The sequence below is a fragment of the Chaetodon trifascialis genome, chromosome 19 (genome assembly GCF_039877785.1).
Source record: "Chaetodon trifascialis isolate fChaTrf1 chromosome 19, fChaTrf1.hap1, whole genome shotgun sequence".
Lineage (NCBI taxonomy): Eukaryota > Metazoa > Chordata > Actinopteri > Chaetodontiformes > Chaetodontidae > Chaetodon > Chaetodon trifascialis.
Window position 1 is genome coordinate 20,919,292 of NC_092074.1, and position 26,526 is coordinate 20,945,817.

The window sequence follows — 26,526 nt, forward strand, 5'->3', positions numbered from 1 at the left end:
CTCACGCCAAAGGCCTGACGCAGCAAACACTCCCTACAGACTCATCCACTTTGCAAATGTAATTAAATCATTTTCAGAGGGAACGCTGCAGTTCCCATTGGGCTCCATTAGGCCTGTATTAATACTGAAGCTGCAAACACACACACACACACACACACACACACACACACACACACACACACACAGAGTGATGGGTGTCTGGGGAGAGTCGTGCATTGAGAGATATTATATATTGAGTGAGTTGTGAGTGTAAATCACTGCTCACACACTCGCTGTGTGTGTGTGTGTGTACATGTACACCTGCCCGCGTGTGTGTGCTACGACGCCGCAGCACAGACCGTCGTTCACCATCGTTCAGACTGAGTTTCTCTCTCCACTTTGGCACCGACTTATGACCAAAATTAGGAAGCTCACGTCTAACATTTCTTTGAATCTGATGACTAGGATGCAGCCATGTTAGCATGTCCACATGCTAAATGTAGAAATCCTATATTATATACGTATAAAGTTAGTGTTTCTATCTGCTCCGAAGAAGACAGGGCAAAAATCCGACCCTCGTAGCCTCCTTCAGATGGCATCTCTCCGAGAGCTCTGTGTCATATTTGTGTCTTTGTAGCCTCATCACAGTTAAAGAGTAGAAACTTTCAGACGGCGTCTTTTCAAAGTAGTTTGAGAAAGTTTGAGACGGGTGAAGTTCAGCCGAGGCCCACTTTCACACCTCCGCATCGTCGGCCAATCACGGCGTAGAGAGGTCGTGATTGCCGGTGTGTCTGTTTCAGAGAGCCGCCAAAATTGCGAGACGCACCTACCTCCAATTCCACACTTAGAACGACAGCTTCAGATGCCGTCAGACAACGAGCACTTTGAAGAAAATCTCATTTAAGCTGGTGAAAGCTGGGCCTGCTCTGACGACGCAGAGCTGAGGACAACAAGCTGAGCTCCAAGTGTCCTCAAACTGAACATTTAGGCATCAATGACACAGTTTTTCCTCCTGTTTTCACCTTTTCAATCGTGTGACCATGAAAACAGACACCGTAGAATCCAGATATAAGTAAATAAATAAGGATGTAGAACCACAGTGAAAGGGGTTTTTGTGCGCAGTCATTCACATGTATATGCATGAAGAGGAAGTCCAGCACATTCATCACCCACCGTGCAGAGCAATATGTCTGCAACATAATGAAGCGCAGTGGCAATAAAAAAACCTCCCCTGAAATGAATGCTTTTCTGTCAGAGCGCTGCCGCTCAGTGCATTAAGAGGCAGGAGTAATAATCCTGCAGCTAAGAGCCACTGTAGCCTTGATTAGCTTCACAAAGCGAGCAGCAGCGATGATTTACTGTCGGCTGCATCGCTCCGATTCTCAGATGTCAGCGATGTGAATAAAACGCAGAAGTAGAAGCACTACGCCTTTTTTTGACTCATCTCATGAGCCCTTCGGTGGTGCCAGGACGCAGGTTCAGAAACACTGATATACAGAAGTGTGGCTGAAATCACAACTGAAATGATCGATCAATTCATCGATTCCCAACATGCTTTAATGGACCAGTATCGCCTAATGCCACAGTGCTCTTCTTTAGATCACAGAACATAAATTTAGGTGAACCAGTGTCGCTAATCTCTGACTCTTCTCTTACTCATTGGTAAAAGAACAAAAGCATTCAGGAAGCAGCTCCTCATTTGAGCGCTTCAGCTGGTTGAACTGAGTCGTATCAAGAGGCACAAAGATCATCTGTGAGGTAACCCCTGTAACCCCACCATACAACCCAGAAATCCAACATAGTGATGCAGCTTCTCCTCGGCCAATCGCGTCACCTCTTCCCAGTTCAGCTTTAATTGTATTTAAATGAATAATCTGATCAGCTTCACAGTTCTGCCGTCGGTGCTTGGATCAAGTATCGGCTCAGACTCACTGCTGGCAGATACTTCATATCAAAGGACTCGGATGTGGGCCAGAAAACTTTGATTGGCGCCTCCCTATTGATTAGTGAACCAACAGAAAACTATTGGCAGCTTGGTACAGTCATTCTTCAAGCAGAGATGTCGATGCGATGCTCGCCTCTGTTTGACATCATTATCAGCACGATGTCTTTGTCGCTTTGTTACGAAGCGATCGTGGACACTTCAAACACAAAAGGATAAACCATGACTCCAGAAAACTGTCAGCAGATTAACTGATGAGGAAAACAACTCATTTGCTGCCCGAGTTAAAAGATTCTTTTTCAGCAAATTCTCAAACAGACAGATTTAGAGAACTTTGAAATCAACATTTCTGTCTCATTATAGCTTTTATCTTTAAAAGCAAGAGTCAGATTCATGTGTGACACTGATTACAGGATTGGCTGACATCTGTGTGTGTGTGTGTAAGACCAGATGACTGACCCAGTTAGACAAACACACTGTGGTTTTTGTATAAACGAGGCTCGTGCTGCCTTTTGTCCCAAATTTCCATGGTAGGTAATTATTTAGCTTCTATTGTGTTTCATTCTGCAGAAGCGTCCGTTCACCTGTCAGCTTTGTGCGCGTGTGTGTCTATTACTATGAAACTCATTAAGTCACAGCAGACGGAGAGAAAAGGAGAGGGAGGGGGGGCACTGGAGCATACGAGGACAAAAATAAAAGCCGTAAAACATTTCTGATAAGAGCAGAAGTGACCGACGACAAGAAGAAGATAGAAATGTAAAGGCTGACTCGACCCTCCTTTGGTCGCTCGTCGCTGATGCTTTTAATCTAAACAGGAAATTAATGTGAAGGGTCACACAAACACACAGACCGAGGCGAAGCAGAGAACATGTTATCTAAAGCAAACATGAGTCATCTAACCTGCCGTTAAAACACGAAAACATGACCTCACTCACGAGCCTCGCTTTAATACCAAATACCGACCGTCGCTGTGTTTTCCGTGAGTTGAGTGTTTACTTTTCCACAAAAAAGCAAAGAGAGACATTAAGGCTGTAAAAAGGGAGCTCCGCCATCACAGCGGAGAATGACGAACATGACATGAGTTTTTCTGGTGAGGACAGACTCTTAATTTGTGCGGTGTGTGGTAATGAGGAGGGTATCTGTCAGGGTTTCCCCAGAACGCTCCATTCGAAACTGAGAGACTCAAGACGACGACTAAATAAAGAGAGCAGAGAGAATGAGGGGTCTGTGAGTGGAAATGAAAAGCTCTGAATGAGGATTAACACTCGTTGTGAACGCGTACATGCATGCGTGGCTACAGAGGAGTGTGTGCTCAGATGTATTTGCATATGTGTGTGCCGTGTGTGCGTTCATGTCTTCTACCTCAGGTGTGCAGGTGGACTTGATCACTATTTGCGACCTGTGTCTAAACACACAGGAAGGCCTGCAGAAGCAGGTGTGTGTGTGAGCTGATGGAGTTTACACAGTGGAAGGTGAATACACCAACAGGTGAACGCAGGGCCGCTCAGATTTAAGACACGTCTGATAATCTGGATGATCGACAGCTGCGTTTCAACACGTTTCAGCGACATTCAGGTGCAAACGGAGCCAACAAAGCATGTTTGACAGCTCACTTTTGTTAGCTATGGATTTAGCCACACTAGCAGTTGCAGTCATTTCCAGCCTCTGTGCTAAGCTAAGCTAGCTTCCCAAAATGCTGAACTTCTATACTTAGCATAGAAAGTACAGTAAAAACACTGATTGAATTATTAAATTACATTTAATCAGTACAAAAGCTACATAAATATGTATTAAACGTAAACAATGTAGCTAAAAATAATATTCATATATGATCTCACTCAACAAACGTTAAAAGCTGCAGAGAAGCCGATGATCAACAGACGGAGACGAGACCAGTGCTAATGATCTGAAGCAATGAGACCGCTGTTAATGATGTGATTAGAGCCTCCTGCAGTCGGCCATGATCGATGCTTCGAGGGTTTACACATACATGACCGCACACACGCACACACATGCACGCACGCACGCACGCACGCACGCACGCACGCACGCACGCACGCACGCACTCTCAGGCTGGATTCACATTGAGAATAGGTGATAATTAGCTTGATACCTTACATGTTTGGATTATTTAACACAAAGCAAACCTACGTGTGGTTGCTATGGAGGAAAAGCACACGCGCACACACAAACACAAACAGGATAATTTGGGGCCTTGGCTCCGTCCCATTCACAATGTTTTAATAAGATAAGATCAGACGAAGCAAACCCACTGAAACTGTGTTACCGCAGCAGTAATGAATGGATTAGGGATTATCTCAGAGAAGGGACAGTGGACGAGCTAATAAAGGAGAAGATTGAATTAATGATGCTGCACGTTTTCAGTGCTTGAAGAATGTCTGAAGCAGCTTCAGGATCTCAAGGGGGCATCTGTGGCCTGAGGTCTGGCCTCAGCCACAGTCCGGACAGGTAACAGGTGTGAGTGTCTGCACGTTAGTTTTACGCCTGGAATCGTTTTACTTTGTTTGCAGCCTCCAGACTTCTTCTGGGAAAACAAAAATAAATGTTGTTTGGTTCTTTTTTATTTGTTTCAAAGGATTATTACTACAGACACTGTTTTATTAGCAGCCAGAGGCCAAAGTCTACCAGGATCTGGTGTGTGTGTGTGTGTGTGTGTGTGTGTGTGTGTGTGTGTGTGTGTGTGTGTGTGTGTGTCTGAGCAGCCTATAATGAAAGCAGTGCTCAGCATAGAGTATTTGAGCCAATGAAAGCAGGGATCGATACAACACAAGGTTTGTCAGCGAGCCAGCTCTCCCCACATTCATCTTTAGGCCTTCCCTCTTTCTGCTTGGCATTTCACGCCTCCTCCCCTCTCGCTTTCTCTCTCCATCGTTACACACAACTAACACCTGGCATTTATATCAGCATTACGCCTTTGTCAGCTCGCCACCAATCACGCCTCCATCTTCTGCTGACGGCAGAAGCATAATTTAGTCATTTAAACACATTTGCCGAACAAAAATGATGGAAAAAATGCTCTAAACTGGATTCTGATATCTAGGGTTGGGACATGTGGACATGTGAAGAGTTTGATGTAATATTTTGGTATTTAACCCTCTAATATGTCTGGGTGTAACCCTGTGTGACCCCTCGTCATACGCTGCATCCTGTGTGACTGCGACCTGCAATCAAAGAGCATTATTTTTGTTTTATTTGCTTATTTTTAGAGGCATGAAGGGCTGAAATAATCCTCTAAGTCACAGAGAAAAAGCTAACATTAGAGGAAAGTCTGCAGCAGAAATATCTTTCATATCTTGTTAAACATTTCGTGTGAGCCATCAGGTTTATCCGCTTGGATTTCTCTGGAAACAGAATCGCAAATGAGTATTTTATCTGTAAATGGTTTGGCAATTAAATTTCCATCAAACGTACTGTATTATGGTTCATACTGTCTCCCAAAGTATGCCTAACACTGTTATCCGCTCTCCTTTAAATGACTTCCTCGTTGCATCTGGTAATAAAGGAAACACAACCCATTTGATTGTGAAGAAGAAAGAGAGCAGATACGAGTTATCTACAGTAAAACTTACAGTTCCAGGTTTTTCACTTTGCACAAAATAAGTGTGTGTGTGTGTGTGTGTGTGTGTGTGTGTGTGTGTGTGTGTGTGTGTGTGTGTGTGTATGTGTGTTTGTGTGTGTGTGTATGTGCGTGCGTGTGTGTGTTTCAAAATGTTTATTATACCAAGATATAATACTGATACTGTATATTACTGTATATTGTATTTTTAGAGTGCAACGACTATTTTGCTAATTCATCTGTGAATAATTAGATTTTTTTTAAAAGGTATATCAGGGGAGTTAGCTTTATCATGCGTTAGCTTTAAAACAGCTAACATTATACCAATGGAGTTAGCTTTATCATGCGTTAGCTTTAAAACAGCTAACATTATACCAATGGAGTTAGCTTTATCATGCGTTAGCTTTAAAACAGCTAACATTACACCAGGCGAATTAGCTTTATCAAGCATTAGCATCAAAATAGCTAAGATTATACCAGGGGAGTTAGCTTTATCAAGCATTAGCTTTAAAACAGCTAACATTATACCAGGGGAGTTAGCTTTATCAAGCATTAGCTTTAAAACAGCTAACATTATACCAGGGGAGTTAGCTTTATCATGCGCTAGCTTTAAAATAGCTAACATTACACCAGGGGAGTTAGCTTTATCAAGCATTAGCTTTAAAACAGCTAACATTATTCCAGGGGTGTTAGCTCTATCATGCGTTAGCTTTAAAATAGCTAACATTATACTGGGGGGGGGTTCACTGCCAACTGTTTTCTTACTGTTTTTCCCTGCACTTCCTCCTTTATTCATCCTTCCATTTCATCTCATCTCATCTGCAAACGCATTCATCGTCACCGACAGATCTTATGTTAAATGTAGGGCAGCAGAAACTGACAAACTCCTTCGCTGAAGCAGCACATCCTCATTAGAAACACAGAGGCAGCCTTGCTTGATATTACAGATTTTAATAACTGAGCCTCTGCAGCTCATCTCATCGCCATCTTTCTCTCCATCACACACGCCAGTTCACTTTATCACACATTATCACAGCGTCCTTACTCACTGCTACATCTAGGCTGACACCATCCATCCACTTTGCTTGGTAATTGAAAGAAGAGGCGCGCAAGCAGAAGTGTGACACCGTGTCAGAGACCACATCCACCTCTAAAGAGCAGACACGTGTCTGTTGTACCACACAGAAAGAGGATTAGGCACTGTCATTTCAGTTTCTTTGTGTCTTTACTGCATATTTATTGCATGTTTTGCAAAACGCTTCACTGTGACGTGACATGACTTCCAGCAAATGCTGTAAAAAGTGCAAAATCACTGGTAAGAGGAAGCTAATCCAAGTATTTTACAGTTCTGTGCTGCAGAGTAACTTCATTATCAGGAGTATTTGTTCACATGCGTCCTCTTGGTTTCCTCTCGAGGTGTCTAATAAGCTCCCCGGGGGCGTCTCTCTCAAAATGACTTTGTGCAAACTCAATTAAACTTAAACCTGCAAAACTTCCTTCATTTTCTATGGCTCATTAATGTGAAATGACTTACACACACACTTCACAGTCTTGACTGAAGCGCCGACAAACAAGCCAATGAAAATGATGAGGATGAAAAGACGTGATATGTTTAACTACGAAAGGTGACGCTGCACGAGCGAAGAAGAAGAAAGCAGGGACAGCTGGTCTTACCTGACGGTGAAGTCGTACGAGCAGGATGCCAGCAAAGCGTTACTGAACGGAGAAAACTGCAGGAAGAGGAATTACAACAAGTTAGCATCATGTTAGCATTTGAAAATGCTAAAATTATGTTCTCTGTTACATTTATTCTGAATTTCCAGCACAATATGTATGTTATGCTGTGATTCAGCTTTTGGAAACCTGTCCAGTATCGGTCGTTAGCTCACATGCTATCCATGTTTGCTAAGCTAAGCTAACCTGCTAACCTGTGTCGACAGCTAATGGCGAGATAATGGAGATTTGTTTTCATGTTTGGGATTTAGCTTTGCAGCGAACATGAACGCAGCATCATGAACACTGACACGTTTGGAAAGAATAAAATACTTTAAAGATGTCTGACTGAGCTCTGAGGTGAAGCGTGTCGCAGTTCGCTCATGTTGAAACTTAAGACGACCCGCTGCGCTGTTTACAGCTCGTTTGGGTGAAGAACACACTGAGCGTTTTGGCTCCTCGGGGACTCCTGAGTAACACGCTTTCATCTGTTTTGAGCCTTTCTGACGTCTGTTTCTGGGCTGCAGTCGGAGGTTTTCCCTCATCTTGTAAAACAGTGAGTGAAAAACGGCTTTGGGTGCGCCGAGCAGAGTTTTCAGCCTTCTTTCTGCTCAGCAGTTCCAGGATTGTGCCGACGCTGAGAGCGAGGAGGGTCCACAGAGAGTCATTTCCCCGACTGTCGGCTAAGCGCTCCTAAATTAATTTATTCGTCCATTCGTTCCCCCTCTCTGCTTCCCACAGGTTCACCTTTCTTATCGGGCAGATTCTCGCTGCGTCTCTGCCTCGTTTAACACCTCCCTCCTTCCCTCGCTGCCATCTCTCTTTGTCTCTTTATTATGTTGCCTGCTGCTTTATTGGCATCATCAGCAAAAGCCATTTGTTACCAAAGCGAGAGCAGACAGAAGACTGTGAGCGGCAGAGGTGATGGAGCACAGAATCATCCGGCTTCATTTCTCTGCTCCTTCATCTTTCTCTGCGTCTGTCTGAAGCTTTTATTGTGGTATTTGTTGTATTTTGATGGCATCAACTGAAAAACTGAACAGAAACAATCAATTCAGATGGTTTTTGATGATTTTCAGTCTGACTGGTGCTGGATTATTGATGCTGATGTCAGATTGAAGGCTGACACTGTTGAGACAGATACACTCAGTTGCCAGTTTATTAGGTACACCTAGCTGAAACTAATGCGGTCTAATACAACAGTCCTGCCTTTGTGAAGCTTGTCACGTTCAGTTTGTGTTGAAACTGTTCTGACGGGTGTGTGTTAAACACACTGTAGCCGAGACAGGAGCGAGGACGGGGGCCGTGTTTCCATCTGTTGTCGAGAGAATTTCAAGTAAAATGTTGAAAAGTCGAAAAGAGGAAACGTCGAAGTGTCTTTCAGTTTATTTTCAGCTCTTTTCTCTTCATCTGCTGATCACGAATCTGTTCAGCGTCCAGGAAATCGATGCAAGCAGACAGATTTGCAAACACCAACAAAACACACACACACACACACACACACACACACACACACACACACTCTCTCTCTTACTTCGACAGTGAGTTCTATTGATCATATAGTGACACCTGTCCTGTAAAAAACACATCTTGAGCAACACAGGTCTTTGATTGGGTGAACTCAGGTGAGTGTGTCCAGTAGCTTGTGTTTGCAGTTTGCAGTGTGTGTGTGTGTGTGTGTGTGTGTGTGTGTGTGTGTGTCAGTGTGTGTGTATGTATGTGCGTATTCATGACGTCTGTGTTTGTGTGTGACACACGTTTAATCTGAGTAAGTGGGTGTGTTTAAGGACTCTGCAGCTGTCTTTTCCCATACACACACACACACACATACACACACATCTCCGTATAGGAGTGTGTGTGTGTGTGTGTGTGTGTGTGTGTGTATGTGTGTGTGTGTGTGGTCTTATTAGGTCCATTTAAGTGGGCGTTTTGATGCTGTCAGGCCCTGCACTGCATCTTCGCGACCACACACACACACACACACACACACACACACACACACACACACACACACACACACACACACACGCGCGCGCACACACACAAAGCTCTAAATTCCGAGAACAGAGTGTTGTTACAAGCCATTTGACAGCGTAAACCAGGCCGTGTGTGTGTATGTGTGTGTGTGTGTGTGTACCTTGACTCTGCGGATGGCGTAGGTGTGGCCTTGCAGTTGACTGACAGGCTGTCGGACGTTCCTCAGGTCCCACACACACACACTGCAGTCGACTGAGCCTGTGGCCACAATATTCTGCACACAGACGACAAAATTCACCATTAGAGGACACAGAATAAAGCTCAATACTCAATTTACTCGACTGTATTTCACAATAAAAAATGCTGTTAAATGCAGTGAAGGTGGACAAAACTCGATCGTCTGGTGGGTTTTCAAGTCTTAAAATAAAAATAATGCAGGTTAAAAACACTTTAAAATGAATAAACCTGTTGAAGTGTAATTTAGTCTGAAATGAAGTTGGTTTTGTACCTGAGAAAGACAAGCAAACCAAAGCTACAGCATAAGGTGGGCGCTTACCTGGTCATATTTGCACCAATCACAGCTAAGGATCTCAGCCTTGTGTGCTGGGACAGCCAATCGACACGCAGCGCCCTTCACGTCCCAAACTCTGAGCGTGCCGTCACCTGGAGGTAGAGATACAGCAGAGATTTACCCAGCATGCCCGGCGCGACTCAAGCCCACAGTGGTGACCTGCGAGCAGACGTGCTGTCCTGCACGTTCACGCTTTCCATAAGAACGTATGTGAAGGTTCCTGAAACAGAAGGCAACACTGAAACCCCGTCCTAACACACCCGACAGCAGGGACGAGGAGTCTACAGCCACAGCAGAGGCGCCATCCTGGCCACATGCTCACTATGACAATGCTAACTCGCTAATGCTGACACTTGCTTATTAGCACCAAACACAAGGCGTTAGTTAGTCACAAATCAGAGCACTGCATGAAGTGAGAGAGAGAGAGAGAGAGAGAGAGAGAGAGAGAGAGAGAGAGAGAGAGAGAGAGAGAGATAACTGAAGGCAGATGAAGAGAGACAGAAAGAAAGAAGAGGTTAATAGAGGGGAAGACGACTGCCAGCGTTTTCAGCTCCTTCAGACATCAGGTTTTATTTTACTGTGTGTGTGTGTGTGTGTGTGTGTGTGTGTGTGTGTGTGTGTGTGTGTGTGTGTGTGTGTGAGAGACTTATTCTTTTGTGAACCATGCTCCTCATTTCAGGGACCACTTCATCATGGCATCAGCCCAACAGCGAGTGAGTGTGTGTGTGAGCGTGTGTGTGTGTGTGTGTGTGTGTGTGTGTGTGTGTGTGTGTGTGTGTGTGTGTGTGTGTGTGTGTGTGTGTGTGTGTGGCAGAGGGTCTGCCAACACACTGCGACAATCATAAAGCAGAACCTTTACACTACGTTCTCCTTCCTTCTCTCCTCTTCCTCCCACTGGCTCCTCCTCCTCCTCCTCCTCACAGCCAGCAGAGCTTCTGAGAGGTTTATTCAAAGTCTACAGGCTTTTCCGCCTTCAGGCCAAAGTCAGAGCGGAGGCCTCAAAACGCTTCAAACCAGCTCAGAACCTGCCGTCAAACAGCGTTTTCATCCACCTGTTTGAGCGCAAACACCAGAAAATTGTTGGAGCGTTGCAAAAAAAGTTTCACAAGTGTTCAAAAACGCCCAGATGGACTTTTTATCGAAGCACGGCTCTGTGCAGTTTCTAGAATAAGGATTTTTTTGTACCATTAAGCATGAAATATCACCTCAACGCCAGCAGCGAGCTCAGAGGTCAGACCAGAACACCCAAAGTCCACCTGTGACAGATCTTCTATAGCATTTATCTACATGAATGTCTCCCTTCATTAAGACAGGATGTAACTCAGGGCCACTGCCCAGGCGTACCTCACATTAACTGCCTCTCATTGCTCTCCTTCACGGAACAGGAGTCACAGTCGTAGCGTTTCGCGTTGGCAGACTGAGGGCATTAAACTTTATGAACGATGCTCGTGTGGTCCAAAGAACATTCAGAAAGGATGAAAGTTTGGGATAAAGCTGCTGCCAGCAAAATAAATTTGCTTAATAGGATTAAGTAACAGGGACTCTTCTGAAACAATGCCACCTAAAGTCCCTCCAAAGCCACCGCGAGGGCCGAACAGGCCGGAGCGTTCGGGGGTCTGAGCTCAGTGAGGCTGAATGAACAGAATCCTGACTGTTTGTCGCAGGGACAGATTAAAGAGTCCAGCAAGGGAGCTTCTTCCTGGCTTCACCTCGTGTTTACTGACCGGCAGATTAATCCTCTGCAACATGCTTCCTCCTCTTTAACGCCAGCACTGGATGAAAACCCAACACACCCTCCCAGCACAGACCTCGTCCTCCCGCTCGTTATCGATTGTTTCAGAGCTGTCTGAACCCTCCAAACCTTCTCTCTTTTATTCTTCCTCTGTTCCTTTTCCTCACGCACACACTCGACTCCTCAGCGAGGCGTGGAAGCTGCTCTGGCATCGCCGAGTGGAAAACATGCCAACTAGACTGTGTGTGTGTGTGTGTGTGTGTGTGTGTGTGTGTGTGTGTGTGTGTGTGTGTGTGTGCGAGTGTGTGCATCACCACTGATGACATCCAAAAAGTTTAACATTGTGTTTCATCTGCAGCAAAGAGAGTCTATGGATGTAAATGTATCAGGCGCGTGTGCGTGTCTGTGCGTGTTTGTGCCTGTGTGTGTGTGTGTGTGTGTGTGTGTGTGTGTGTGTGTGTGTGTGTGTGTCTGAAGAGGCTGACTCGTGTTAAAGGGCTCTCGCTTTATTACACCTGGTGTCTGTGCTGTATCAGCAAGTTCAGCTAACACACTCACACACACACGCATGCAAGCACGCACGCACGCACGCACGCACGCACGCACGCACGCACACATTTGATGCCAGCGAACTAAACCTGATAAATGTGAAAAGGAAAACATCACAGTTCATCTAGTTTAAAAAGAACAAAATGGAAATGCCTCAAATAAAAAAACAGGAACATAAATCAGATTTTAAAATTACAGTTTGCAATTATTTATGAATTATTTCTTAATCAAAATTTGTCTTTTTGTTCACCCCTAAGAGCCGACAGTGTCGTTATTCATGAATTTATTGTTTCCATCGAGGTGTTTTGGAAATATCGCATTCAAAAGATTGATGGAAACAGCAATATTGGGGGAAAAAATGTACATTTTATGCTCGCTTGAGATGGTTTCCGACATTCTTCTTCTTCTACTCTGTTTATTACAGGCATGCGTGATGTAGCCTGCACCACCGACCTCTGAGGAAACGACACTTTTTGCTGTCTAGGTTATTCGCTCCAAACCAGCTTATGGAGACGCACCTAATTCACTTTTTCTTTGTTTTTTCTTCTTTGCAACATTTCAAAATTTCGCTTACAATTCGTTTGACAGTAGATGGAAACGCAGCCACATTCAGTTCCAGTAAAAACCACAAAAGATCAACCGCAAGTGGCTCAGTCGCTTTTTCTGTGCCAGAAACCGGCGAGAACTTGATTTGATAAACAGATTCAGATTTTTAAAAATGCTACTGAACCTGAAACCATCTCAAGTTTCTCAACGACACCTCAACATCACAGCTGCATCTCCATCAACCTGTCAACACTAGACGGGACTTCCCTGATTGGCTCATTTTAATCCGTTCTGACCAATCGAGTGCCACAGTCATCATCTACATGACTGTAACACTATGGTCACAATATAAAACAACATCTGGAAGATGTGCAGCCCCCTGAAAAAGGTCGATGTGTCCACATACGGCCCTGGTGGTCGCTCCCGTTCCAGCGTCAGTCTGATCCCTCCCTGCTCGTATCTCTCTCATCCTTCATGCACAAGTCTTTGCATCTAAAACATATATTTTTCTGCCTTCAATCGATTTTCAGAGTCGAGGCTGAGCGTAATCTCAGCGCGTGTGTGGGTGACTGTAGCAAAAAGGGTTCAAATGGAAAGCCAGAGAGCTGCATCCACACAGGTTTACGGGATTGTTTTCATTGGCTGATGAAGCGTAGATCAGCCACCTCCGGAGCTTATCTGTTACACCGCTGGTACAGCAGCACAGGGCTGGAAACAAACACACGCACAGCTGGATGGCGTCTTCCTCTGAGGCGAGCTGGCAGAGCAGACGTGTCGTGAAACACAAACAAGCAGAGGAATTACACGCAGGATAAAGACTCTGCGCCTTTCATTCTGAGATTATGTTTCATCGCAGTGACAGCAAACACGAGAAGAAGAAGAAGACAAAGGTTTGACGCCGTCTGCAGGGAACCATGTGACGGCACGGTGAAGACAGCCCAGCACGCCCGCTGTCACCAGCAGCTCTGTCTCCACGGGCCACAGCGGAGCGCCTCTGCTGGTCAAACCCAGCCAGAGACACGGCCTCATCGTCTTTCAAGCTCGAGCTCCTGTGGCCGTGACTTGTGAGCTAACATTGGATCTGCTGATGTGCAGCTAATTTGTGGGTGCTGAGGTGTAACATTAAGCATTCTGCTGGCAGAGGAGGAACCCGATGCAACTCCATCACCACAGTTATCAACGCACAGTAAAATGTCCGGACAAGTTGCACACTTCTCCAGCCCTGACTTAAACCCGACTCTCACCCGAGCAAAGAGCTCAGACTCTGCAGCTCATCCTGGCTTTATATCTGCATTGTATCTGCTCAGACTAAACTACCACGGCTGGACCCGCTGGCTCGAATGGCAGCCTCATCAGGACGCCACAGCCGGTTAAGTGGTCCAGCAACAAGTTAGCAACACCACTGACATGAGCAACTTTTGATGACTCATATCCCTTGACATATTATGAGGCTTAAGCGTCCAATAATGTTGCATTGCTGCAGAAAGAAAGCGGAAAGTTTGGTTGTTTCCTGAAGCTCTGATTTGTTGCAGAGCTGCGAGCGACTCCTGCTAACAGCGCCAATGACACTAGAGGAGATCTGGAGGGCGGATTTAAGATGAACACACACACACACACGCACACTGCGGGTGATGGAGGTGGTGGTCTTGTGTGGCGCTGAAGCAAACTGGGGGGTTGGCGAAAAGATGAGAGGAGAGAGAAGAAGAGGAGGAGAAACATGAGAAGATGTCAGGAGGAGAGGCAGCGAGGAGCGTGGAAGAGCCCGATAAGCTTATCATAATGAGACGCCATCTGGCCCTGCTCTCCCCCTATCGCCGTCCTCTCTCCCTCACTTCCTCTTCAAAGCCAGCAGCGGCAGTGGCCTCTCATGTTAACTGCAAAATGCCACCAGAGGGAAAGCCTCCACGGGGAGATAAGGCAGCAATTCTCCACCGTGCGCTAATGCTAGCTAGCGCTGCTTGACAACTCAGTATCACCATCCATCCGTCCATGAGGTCCACCAGAATAACACATCGCCGCGCAGCTCATCCCGAGCACAGATTTTGTCATGTTTAGAGATTTTTGTTTTTAAAGCATGTTTTCTGTGCGATGTAATCTCTCTCGTGCTGCATGTTTTGAGCTTCCAGGCTCTAACAGCTGGAGGTAATGGTGGCAAATACAAGACCAACTTACATTTCTGAGCCGTTTTAGCCAAAACTTAAAGGGCCTAGCTGCAAAGAACAATTACTATTAATTAGTAATTTTCTGAGTCCAACGTGTTGAATTGCTTGTTTTGTTCTCAACCCGACCCAAATATGTTGAAATGAGAGCGAAATCCTCACGTTGAGGAGCTAAAACCAGAGAATGTTTGGCACGTTTGACTCATGATAAGTGATTTAAATAATGAATCAACTCTCCAAATGTTTATCTATGTTCACAGACAGTTGTTGAACTGATTAATTAACTAATCTTTTCAGCATTTGGAAAGTGCACAAATGTATTAAGGGAGCTGGATGCTGCTTTCTAACATTCGCTCCAGTGAAAGCTGCTGAATTAAAGCTACATGAACTAATCACATGTTTCTTTCCACCAGATTTCATTGATATTTGTAAAGTTTTTCCTGCTAAATCTCCAGAAAATGTTCCAACTGGTCCCCTCTGTACACCTGTGTTTGTGAAATCCTGCTGATCCACTCAGTGTTTAAAACTCTTTGTGAAGAAAAACTCAAGCCCTGAAGGACTCCAAAGCTCAGCGGCCACGGGGTCAAAGAGACGAAAACGTCCCACCACAGCACGCTTCTGTGTTACAGGCATCAGGGAACACTTAGTCTATTTCTAACCTTTATCTGAGGAAGCCGCAGCTACGCCCGGCTTCACATTTGTCACTCCAGTGAAACCGAAGCCCTCTGTGGGTTTACAGGGCAGCTCCACGAGCGGCTTCAGGACGGACTCGTGAAAGGTCAGTTTCCCTTCAGGGTCACATGGTCAGCGGTCACCGAGCGACACCACAGGGAGCCACTTCAGTTTCCAGCCGCGAGACCGGGAACTGCACCATTACGCCCCATAATTCAGCTGTCGGAGAAACTTCTGGGAGAATTTGTGAGGATTTAAGCCTTCATCCACCAAAGGACACTCGAGTGGAAGCTGAGAGCCCAAGACGAATGAAAAACCATGAAAGTGAAACAACCATGAGAGTAAATGCATTCAACGTGTGTCAGCAGCTTATCAAAGCTTATTGATTCAGAAAAAAAATCAAAAATATTCTTCATACACCAGCACACGACCCCTCTATCAACACCAGCCCCCACGGATGGAGTGCTTCCTGTTTGTGTGTGTGTGTGTGCGCCATCACAGCTGAGAGCTCCTAACGTGGGCTGTGAGGGTCAGCATGTGAGTGCGTTAACTTTACATGTTTCACTGCATCCTTAATCTCCACCTCATCAGTTCACCTGCAGAGGTCTCTGAAACCTGCGTGCACGCATCTTTGAGCAGTGACATCATCACCGGTATTTGTGTGTCGAATGGCGTACGTGTGTTTTTTGCGTGTACACGTCGTTTGTTCGTCATTCATGTGAGCACAGAAAGAGGAGAGCTACAGTTCATGTTGAGCTGACGTAACACACACACACACACGCACACGCACGCACACACACACACACACACACACACACACATCACTGAAGCTCAGGGAAGTTAGCAACAACAAAACTCTGTGTCTGTGTGTGTGTGTGCATGTGTGCAAGTGCTCTGATGGATGCCTGCTATCAATTATTTAACCAGACTACCTGCTATCATTGAACAAACACAAACAAACACACATACAATTAACAGAAGGACTGTGTGTGTGTGCGTGTGTGCATGTGTGTGAGTGCGTTTCAGTGTTCTGCAAAACATCATTTGGCTGACGAGTGCTTTAGTCTCTGGCAAAACAGTCACACAGATACTGAACACACACACACACACACACACACACACACACACACACACACACACACACACACACACACACACACACACACACACACACACACACACACACACACACACACACACACACACACACACACACACACACACACACACACACACACACACACACACAGCTGCTGACGCTGCTCTTTACTTCCACCTCTCCTGACGTTTCAGACTTCTGGTGACACTTCAGCTCCTTTCACTGTTCACGCTCTGACTGACAGTTTAACTCCTTTCGCTTGAACTCAGCTCTGACTCTTAAAACGTTAACGTCCTCTGGCACGTCACGCTCCGCCCCTACGGCAGATAAAACATGATAAAGTGACCTATGCCGGGCCAATCCGACGGAGACAACGTGATGCGGCGTCCTCCACGTTGTCCCACATGCGACATTTGGACCTGTTTCACCATAAAAGCATCACGACTTCCTGCATGTTGGCGCTGCGCTGTGTTTTAATGTGGCTTTTTCCTGACTGCAGGACAAATTTGTGAAAGAAAAGGCAGCAGGAAACAGAGGAAAGAAACAGAGACAGAGACAGAAAGTAGAGCAAAAGCGAGATAAACGACTGAACTTCATTTCAACAAAGTGAAGCAAACTGCAGAAGGTCAGAGAGCGGCGTGGACACAGAGGGCGATTTGTTCTGGCGCGTTTGACCTCCTGCGGGTCGGAAAGCAGAGTGGAGCTCACAACCTTCAGGCCGCCGCGGTAAACAACCCATCAACTGGGCAGCTTAATAAAGCTTTGACAAAAACAGCTCTCCTCTCACTTTCAGGTTATTTCAGACTCGGCTCCACATAATTCAGTCTGGACCCCGACTTCTCCGGGGAGGGGGAGTCATTACCGTCCTTTTGTTTTCAGGCACGAGAACGCTTCTGAACCTGGGACTGATTGAAACACGCGATGAAACATGAAGCGAATTTCAGGAGCCTGAACCTTCCAGTGAGCTGCTGCCCAAAGTGGAGGATAAAGGATCTTGAGGTCTTGCTCATGAGTGAGGGTAAAATGGAGCATGGGATGGTGGACGGTGGATCGGTGCAGCGATGCAGAGAGGCGAATCTGAAGACAAAGCTACGTCTCAACCCTCACCTACGGTCGTTCATGAGCTTTGGAGTAAGACTGAAAGACTGGGATCACGAATACAAGCGACTGAAATGAGTTTCATCTGCAGGCTGTCAGGACTCAGCCTTCGAGGCGAGCGGAGAAGCTCCAGGGGGAGCTCGGAGTCGATCTGCTGCTCTCTCGTGTGGAAAGGAGCCGCTGGAGGTGCTTCGGGTATCTGATCAGGATCCTCCTGGGCGCCTCTTCTGGAGGTTTGCTGGGCACATCCAGCTGGTAGGAGACCCCAGGGCAGAGCCAGAACACACTGGAGAGATTATAGGTCTTATCTGGCCTGGGAACGCCTCGGGATCCCCAGAAGGAGCAGAAGGAGGCGGAAAATGGAAGGATGGAGCTTCTGAATGCAGACCTTCAGTGTAATTAACGTTGCTTATCAGCTGCTATGTATCTGTACTATGTGTACTGACCATCTTTGGCACAAACATGTCTTTCAGGATAAATTAAGTTCCATCTCATCTCATTTTCTGGTTTCAGCTTCAGTGTTAAACTGTCATTTCGGTGATTATACATATCAGACTGGACACAAATTGAGATCTGGGCCAAAACACCTTGATCGGGACATCGCTAATTGCACTGTATATTCGTCGTAAAGACTGTTTAAACCAACACATGGTGTTAAATAATCTGAAATAAACCAACAGTGAGACAGACGGTCTGAAATGTAAGCTGTGGTAAAGAGCAGCGAGCTGACTGGAACAGGGCCGTCTGCGTGAGCCGCTGGCAGGTCGATGCGTCAGAGCAGACGTGAACACGGAGGTGAGCGGCTGGAACACAGACAGCCCGTCCACGGTAATGGTGTCATTATGGAGGTCGGCGCTCAGTAAACCGTTTAGCTGCAGAGGTTAGCAGAGCTCCAGAGCTCCATTGGAGGACTTATCTGATCTGGACTCGGTGCGCTCACAGATCTAATGAGCTCTGTGTCGCTGGTCTGAAACGCAAATAACACTTCAACTCTGACTCCTGCAACTGAATTACGCTTCGATTGGAAATGCATCTTTATTTACATCTCAAGTGTCCTGATGGACCGGCTTTTTCAAGAAGTGTGTTCACACAAGCCGATTTTATTGTGCTAAAGTTTGTTTGCACTGATACTGCATACATCCATTATTCAGTATATTTACATTTAACCTTTTCCACAACTACAAATATGAATGACTGCAAGTTACTGTGTGGAAGAAAATCTCTTTTTTTGCCACATGAGCGGCTGCAATTCTGTGATCCACACACTGAATGAGTGGCTGGCAAAGAACACAGAGTCTGTTGGAAATGAGCTGCCTGCAGCCGTTCAGTCATCTTTTTATCATTGTGCCGTTCCGCTCTACGATATTTTAAACTGGCCTACTGAAATATGCATGCGGGAACGCACAAAGACGACCTTTTCAAGAGCTGGAAACAAAGCACAGGAGTTCTGTCCGAGAGCAGCAGACAGGCAAAACTCCAGCAGCTCCTTCACAATAAAAGCCAATGACAACTTTTAATCTGAAATACTTAATAAAATAACAATATGTTATTTATTCTCATTCTTTTCCTGGTTTGAGCGAAGATGAAAATTAAACCTTGAAGGTAGCGTCGCTGCACCGAGAATAACCCCCCGAGCGGCCGCAGCTTAACGTCTTCCTGGGTATAAAATCTCATCAGAGATTTCTGCTCGCTCTCGCAAACCAATTAACCCAAACTCACGAGCCAACGTGTTCAAGTGCTTCACAAACTGATCCTGAACCGAAGACAGCTGCTGCTGATTTGACTCCAGATGGGCTCCGATCTGAGCGGAGAGTTGACGAAACGCACATCCATCACCAGCGCAGCTCCACCCCTCTGATAAAGTTAGCGCCCCACACACACACTGATAAGATAATCCCAGCTCCCCCTCCGGGCACACACTCGCTGGCTTAATTGCCTTCTGAATGAAGCTAATTTCCAAAGCTCACTTCCTCGATAGAGCGAGAGGAGGAGGAGGAGGAGCTGCATCATAACCGCCACCCGGCCTCCTGCAGAGAACTCCTTTTATTTATTTATTTATTTTCTATTTTTTCTTCACAGGATGACCTGAAGTCAGGTGTGGTCAGCTGAAATGTCAAAGACACTTCCTGCATGTGTTATCTGCCACCTGGATGGATCAGGATGCTGCTTCCTTTGCGTCCGTGCAGGCGGCACTACATTAACATAGCTACAACGCCACCTTGTGACGAGATTTATTAAACCGGCCTGAGAAAATCAGCGCTGGGATTAAATTTAAACTCATTTAAAGACTCTTTGAGACACAAAGAATTTAAAGAATGTAAACTAAAAACAAACATCTGCAGCCTGTGTTGTGTGTGGGCTCACCTGAGGCTGAAGCAAAGCATCCTGGGATGTGAGGCGACCAAATGGTGCTGTAGATGACCCCTTCGTGACCCCTGAGCGTGGTCAGCGATTGGCTGAGAGCGGGGTCCCACTGGGGGCGACGAAAACACACAAAAACAAGCAACGCTGCTGTCAGAGGAGAGAAAAGAAGCCGAAAGTAAAAGAAAAAAAGGACTAAAACAAAGAAAACTCACCACTTTAGCAGTTTGATCCCACGATCCAGAGACGATGAGGTTCTCCGCTCTGGTTTGACTCCAGTCCACAGAGTACACCTTCACACACACACACACACACACACACACACACACACACACACACACACACACACACACACACACACACACACACACACACACAGTTAAAATCCAGCTTCTTCATGAAAGGCCACAGTCTTAGTGTCTGAACCTGTGTTTTACCTCCTGTGTGTGTTCTGTGGCCACCCTCAGCGGAGCGTTGTGATTGGCTGTGTCCCATAGCTGCAGGCTGCCGTCCCCGCCCGCCGCGACCATGACATGTTCGTTGGCTTCACTCCACGCTACGTCAAACAGACCGTCACTCCACTCCCAGCTGACACACACACGCACACACACGCACACACACACACACACACACACACACACACACACACACACACACACACACACACACACACACACACAGACCTGTATCATCATTCAGACTAACAAACATGGACATTTCAAACTGAATGGAGGATCACACACTAACACACCACTAACCCTAAACTATAAGGTGAAGGAAGCAAAAGGGAAATAATTAATAAAATGTGCAGCTCAGACCAAGAACAAAAAAAAAAAAAAAACGACTTAAAGGAATTTTCTCTCCAGTCAAATACAAAAATGTTTATACTCTGAGAAACACAAAGAAACTGTAAAATAAGAAAGAAGCTTTACCTCCTCACTAGAGTAACCCCTGTCTCCATCTCATCCAGGACCAGCAGGGTACCACAACCTACACAAAATGCATTAATCTGGGTTAATACACTCATTACTCAGATGTGTTTTCCTTTATTTTGTCACCATGTTGGCACGTCTCTGAGCTGGGCTGTACTAACCAGCTATGCCATAATACTGGGAGGCAGCGCAGGCCAGTCTGTTGGGGATGAATGGAGACATTTCCACGGCGTAACCATGACGGCCTGGACAGCGAAACACCTTCGCCATCGTCAGCTGGAAATACCAAGGGCTGAAAATGAATAAGCAACTCTTCTGATGATGGTTTCAGTCCGTTTTCATGCAAAAACATTTCATGGCTCCAAGTGTGAATTAGTACTTTTACTTGAGGAGGATTTGAATACTTCCACCACCACTGACCTGAACTGTCAAAGTGCAGTTTTCCTCTTCCTCTGGCTGACTGAGCTGAACAGTGTTGGGTTAGCAGCTCCTATCTCATACCGTCAGTGACCGTTACTTGTCGCAGTACTCACAGATGATAGAAAAGTACTTTTCAGCCTCTACCGTCACGTCGAAACGTTAAAACGACGAGAAAGCGTTTCATAAATCCACAAAAGACGATATTTCCACGAGTCCAGCTCCTCTCCTCCTCCTCCAGCCCGCTACAAACTTCACAACCGCAGCCGCATCCGTGTTTTGATCACCTGACCCAATAACCCGGATGTCGGTACAGTTGTAAGTCTCGCGAGGCTTCGGTAGGTGGCGATGTTTCTCAAAAGCACCAGTTCTGACCATAGACATAATATACGCAGACGCCTCATTAAGTGCTGGAGCGTAATCCAGCGTCGCCGCCACATTGTGTGGGTCTCCGCTCGCACCAGAGCCAACTGAAGTCAACGTAAAGAGCGCAACAATGCCCCTATTTTATTTATTTATTTTATTTTATTTAGCTTCTCAGCCCCAGATACAAGCTTAACAGGGTGGTGTAAGACGCTGGAATGACCTGGAATTTTAAAGCTTACTTTTCCAGGCCTTAAAAAAAAAAGAAAGAAGGAAAAAATGTACTGAGAAGTTATATATGGGAGCTTTGTATGTATGTATGTATATGTGTTCAAATCAGTGTACATCACAAACATCAGCAGTTTCAGTCCAGGCTATTATAGAATCTTTGTCATCCTAAAGCTGTGAACAGTTTAAATTTAGACACGTCAGGCCAGACGGGGTGTGTGTGTGTGTGTGTGTGTGTGTGTGTGTGTGTGTGTGTGTGTGTGTGTGTGTGTGTGTGTGTGTGTGTGTGTGTGTGTGTGTGATGAGTTGGCCAAAAAGACAAAACCTTCCTCGTTTCAACAGTTTGTTTAATACGCATGTCAACAGGTTATGCGAGATGTCTGGTTTTTGTGCGTGTGTTGTGTGAGCGCGCACGCGTGCATGTGCCTGTGCTTAACTTTACATTAAATAAACTCAGCGCACAAAAACAGAAATGAAGAAATTCTTGTGTTCTTTCTTGTGTTATTGGTGTGTACAGAAGGGCCATGATTTTGTGTGTGTGTGTGAGAGAGAGAGAGAGAGAGAGAGAGAGAGAGAGAGAGAGAGAGAGAGAGAGAGAGAGAGAGAGAGAGAGAGAGAAAATCAAATGAACAAACTGTTTCTTTATTAAAATCTAAAATTAATTCATTTATACATTTATTAATATGCCATACCATATGTCTGTATTATTATACATTTAATAAAGTATTTCAGCATGAAAGCACGTGTTTTTAATGTGTGACAGCGTCCTGTATCATAACTACATCTCTGACGTTTGTAACAAACCAAACCGTGTGAAAATCGGGTAAAAATTAGAGGAGTTGTGATGATTATAGTAGCTGGACATACACCTTCCTCCGTAGAAATAAATGCACTGGGGACGCATGGGAGACCCATCCAAGATGGCGGCCGCGCTGAACGTCAGTTCCAATAGGAAGCGTCAGTCAACGAGGCGTCTACGTATATTATGTCTATGGTTCTGACGCCTCTGATCTTACGTTATGTGATTATTTCCTAAATATACCGCATGTTTGGGAAACCAAGAACAAATTTGAACAAGCAGATTTTTCTTTAATCAGTGCTGTTTGGACTGAACGTCACTTCTTCAGTTTAATTGATGACCAGAGTGCATATATATATCTTAATACAGCACAATATCGCCTTGTTCAGTTATTTTACTAACTGTAAGATGTTTTTTTCTAACTAATGTTATTTCTTTTTATTGTTCTGGGCCTTGTGAGGGAAGCAGATGGAATATGTGGATGTGGACAGTGTATGGATGTAATATTTGCAACCAGATGGTCTTCTTATGTTATCTGCATTGCTGGTGAGCCAAGAACTGAGTGTATATATTTTATTGTTTTTCAAGCTGTGTGTATCTTGCTTACTTTGATAAATACTTCATACATTAAAACAAAAATTACTGTTAGAAGTGGATTTTATTAAAAAATAGCACAAAACATGAGAAGGGAGAGGCTCAGCTACAGTTTTATAAAAATGGAAAGAAAACAAACTCTTCTGCGGGTGAATTAGTGTGTGATTCATAGAGTATTTATAAAAATGTAAAGTATTTCCGGATCACTGGAAGTTGGTAGCACCAAACTCTGCCTCGTGTAGAAACTGCTGTATTTTGGTTCTGATCCATGATTGTTTCTCAGCAGGAAGTCTTCTCATCGCAGGAGCTAAGCTGAGTAAGAACAGCGTAACGTCGTCTCTCTGATCCACGTCCCGGTCTCTCTGAGCCTCCCTGGCCTCCATCCTCCTCAGGTACTCCTCCAGGAGACTGTCGGCGCTCCTCCTGGCCCGGGTCGGCCGGGGAGACGCAGAACGACACACCTCCTCTCCGTCAGCGTGGTCCAACAGCTCCACAGCCACAACCTCCTGCTCCTCTGTTTTCAGGTGGTTCAGCCTGGACGTGGCGCAGGACGGCTGCAGGACCACGGACGACGACTGCGCAGGAGGCGGCAGCTGATCCGAGAGCTGCAAGGAGGAGTGTGAAGACGCTAAGTTCGTAGCGAGAGACGTGACTGACTGCATCATCATCTCTAACAGTTCCTTCAGGTTGACATGCTGGACGTGTGACTGCACGCCGTCGTCTGTAGCAGCAGTTTCTGAGGTCAATTCAGTCTTTGCCTCTTTCAGTCTGACGGCGTCGGCGCTGGCAGAGGACGGCCGCTTCCTCTGAACAAACTCTGTGGAGGATGACGATGATGTCGTTGTAGCATCTGCTACAGCGATTCCTACAAAGACAGATAAAACGATCACCTTTCATGTTCACTGTCAGCCCGTGAACGGCGTGAACGTTCTGCCAGCTGCAGCTTCTGGTGCTCCTCAACTGCACTGCATTACACTGACAGGTGTTTCTATTATTGTGCCCACCCCATTCATATCAATGAGATTCAGCTACGCAACAGAAACGCCTCTCTCTGTAAGTCAATACTATAATAATAATGACGCAGAATGACAGCAATCATCAGCTGAAGCCTTATTAAAACAACTATCATCTGCAGGTTCCAGCTTCCCAAAGCTGCCACCAGGGGGCAGAAGCACTCCACATTCGACAAAATGACAAAAACAAACTCTGAGAGGCTGATGAATATGAAGTCTATGAGGACAGTGTCCACTTACACATCCAGCAGATGCAGAGGAACATCCCACTGAATGCTCAGACCATGTTCGCGGCTAAATTCTCCATGTTTATCATCAGCTGATCTCTAATTGTGTCTGCTGTTTGTTTCACAAAGCTGGACCCAAACATTACTTCTGATTGACTCACGTGCATTCTTAATAAAAAGCTTTAAATGCAAAGATCTGTTGTTTTTCTCTGTTTCACACAGCTGTGAATGAAACACTTTGTGGCTTCATGACTGTGAGTCAGACTGAATAATCTGTTTTATTTCTCATTTTAACACTTGTTGTAGAAATGTGCATACACGTTTCTCTCCTTTTGAACAACCTGCTTTGACAAAACTGGACTTGAAAGGATTTATTAAAGGATCACACTGTCCCTGCAGCCTCTGTCCAACATTTGGGGAAATTCCACACATCTTCCTCTACAAACCGTAATTCTCGTCGTCGTCGCTCCGCATCTCGGTGGTCGTGCTGCAGCCCACCATGTCGGACGCCTGGAGCCGAGGGGGCTGCTGGTCCAGGGCCCAGCCGTTGGTGCCTGCAGCTCTGGCATCAATGAACGGGTTCAGAAAGGACAAAATAGCTGAATATCTCCACGGCCTGTAGTTGAAGAGCCCCACGCCGCTCTCGCGTCGCTCCTTCTCCCGCTGCCTCTCCCTCCGGTGCTGATCCCTCAGCATCTTCCACTTCCTTCTGCATTCAGACTCTAATGAGGACAAGAGGAAAAAGGCGTTTTCAACATTTCTGCCTGGCAACATTCAACAAATCTGTGTGGACGCAAACCAACAATGAACTGATTCTACTGATTCATTGTCTCACTGCTGGCATGTCCCTGCACTGCCATGAACACACACGATGTTTATTTGGACTCAACCGACACACACTGACTGAAATTTCATATTAAAAGCATGAAAAGCTTTGGTGTCAGCTTCTTCACTTCTACACTTTAAATCCTAAAATTCTCAGAGCTGACATCATCCTCTATCAAACAGATTAAGTTCAGAAATGCCATTTGTGATCAGCTGTTCTCTAATTTTACAATAACGTCATTAAAATATTCATTATGAGGCTCGACAGAGACAGACAGGAAGGGCAGAACAGAGAGAAATCCTCGTTATCAGTGACAAATCTGCACCTTTACAGTGTTAAAAAAGCAGGCCTGGCGACTCACCGGGGACACCGACGATCTCCGCGACCTGCCTCCACGCATCGCTCCGCATGTTCAGGTCCCGGTAGGTCAGCGAGTTGCTGTCGTAGAGACTCGGGAAACCGGACACCGCCATGATCAGCTTATACTCCATGCTGTTAAAAACTCCTGAGGCGAGAGGAGCAGAGGAGCGAGAGGAGGAGAAAACAGCTGGATGCTCCCAGAAAACAACAACCGTCTGCTCCCAAACAAACGAGAAAAAAAAGCACGCTTCCGGTTCCGGTGCGAATCTAAACGAACGCTATTGGTTCTCGATACCGCGCGTCACAGTCACGTGTTGGAAGTCATTTGAATAAAAGGTTTCCAGAAGTGACGGAATGTAACTGAGTACATTAATTCAAATGTCATTTCGAGATGAGTATTTCCATTCTCTGTACTCCACTACTTTTACTTTCAACATTAGTTACTCGTGACTTTGCAGATGTAGATTATTGACACAAAACCAATCAACCAATAAATTATGACGTATTATCACTCAAAAGCCGTAGTTTTATACATGCGACCTCACAATACTTTTTTGAAAATATTTGACCTCTTACAAAGAGCTCGAGTTGCCAAAATGTGCATCAAAGCAGTTTTTGTCCACACTGGCCATGAAAAGACCTTTTAATGGAGGACAAAGTTCGAAGTCCTTCCAAGTAAAATGCTTTCTGAAGTCCAGTCTGAAGCTTCTGAGCTCAGCCCCTGATGCTGAAGCTACTCTCAGCATCAGGTGAGAGCAACATCAGGTAGCCTCTGCAAACAGTGAGTAGATG

At 45.6% G+C, this 26,526-nt stretch overlaps 2 protein-coding genes across 4 annotated transcripts in view; both read right to left on the reverse strand.

The window, feature by feature from the left end:
- Positions 1-21,630, reverse strand: part of pex7 (peroxisomal biogenesis factor 7) — a 33,268-nt gene extending 11,638 nt beyond the window's left edge. The window contains exons 1-9 of one of the 3 annotated variants that reach the window (XM_070987891.1): positions 21,328-21,630; positions 21,069-21,183; positions 20,908-20,965; positions 20,413-20,563; positions 20,191-20,268; positions 19,979-20,087; positions 9,745-9,851; positions 9,349-9,462; positions 7,173-7,228 (exon numbers count right to left, since the gene is read on the reverse strand). In XM_070987891.1, the coding sequence (XP_070843992.1) occupies positions 7,173-7,228; positions 9,349-9,462; positions 9,745-9,851; positions 19,979-20,087; positions 20,191-20,268; positions 20,413-20,563; positions 20,908-20,965; positions 21,069-21,177 (782 nt within the window). In that variant the 5' untranslated portion in view covers positions 21,178-21,183; positions 21,328-21,630. Of the gene's footprint in view, positions 1-7,172; positions 7,229-9,348; positions 9,463-9,744; positions 9,852-19,978; positions 20,088-20,190; positions 20,269-20,412; positions 20,564-20,907; positions 20,966-21,068; positions 21,200-21,327 lie in introns of all 3 variants that reach the window. The other 2 variants (XM_070987890.1, XM_070987889.1) reach the window with 2 other exon arrangements.
- A 1,725-nt stretch (positions 21,631-23,355) lies between these two features.
- Positions 23,356-25,974, reverse strand: LOC139347768 (uncharacterized). Its single transcript, XM_070987535.1, has 3 exons — positions 25,736-25,974; positions 24,995-25,270; positions 23,356-24,173 (listed from the first exon to the last, which is right to left on the reverse strand). Exons 1-3 carry the CDS (start codon positions 25,863-25,865, stop codon positions 23,512-23,514), a joined length of 1,068 nt encoding a protein of 355 aa, XP_070843636.1. The 5' UTR covers positions 25,866-25,974; the 3' UTR covers positions 23,356-23,511.
- Between the last annotated feature and the right edge of the window lie 552 nt (positions 25,975-26,526).

Coding starts and splice junctions, on each gene's coding strand:
- LOC139347768 (XM_070987535.1), bottom strand. CDS start 25,865: ATGGAGTATAAGCTGATCATGGCGGTGTCCGGTTTCCCGAGTCTCTAC. Junction 25,271..25,735: donor GGAGATCGTCGGTGTCCCCG/GTGAGTCGCCAG, acceptor TGTCCTCATTAG/AGTCTGAATGCAGAAGGAAG. Junction 24,174..24,994: donor CGACGACGACGAGAATTACG/GTTTGTAGAGGA, acceptor CTGTCTTTGTAG/GAATCGCTGTAGCAGATGCT.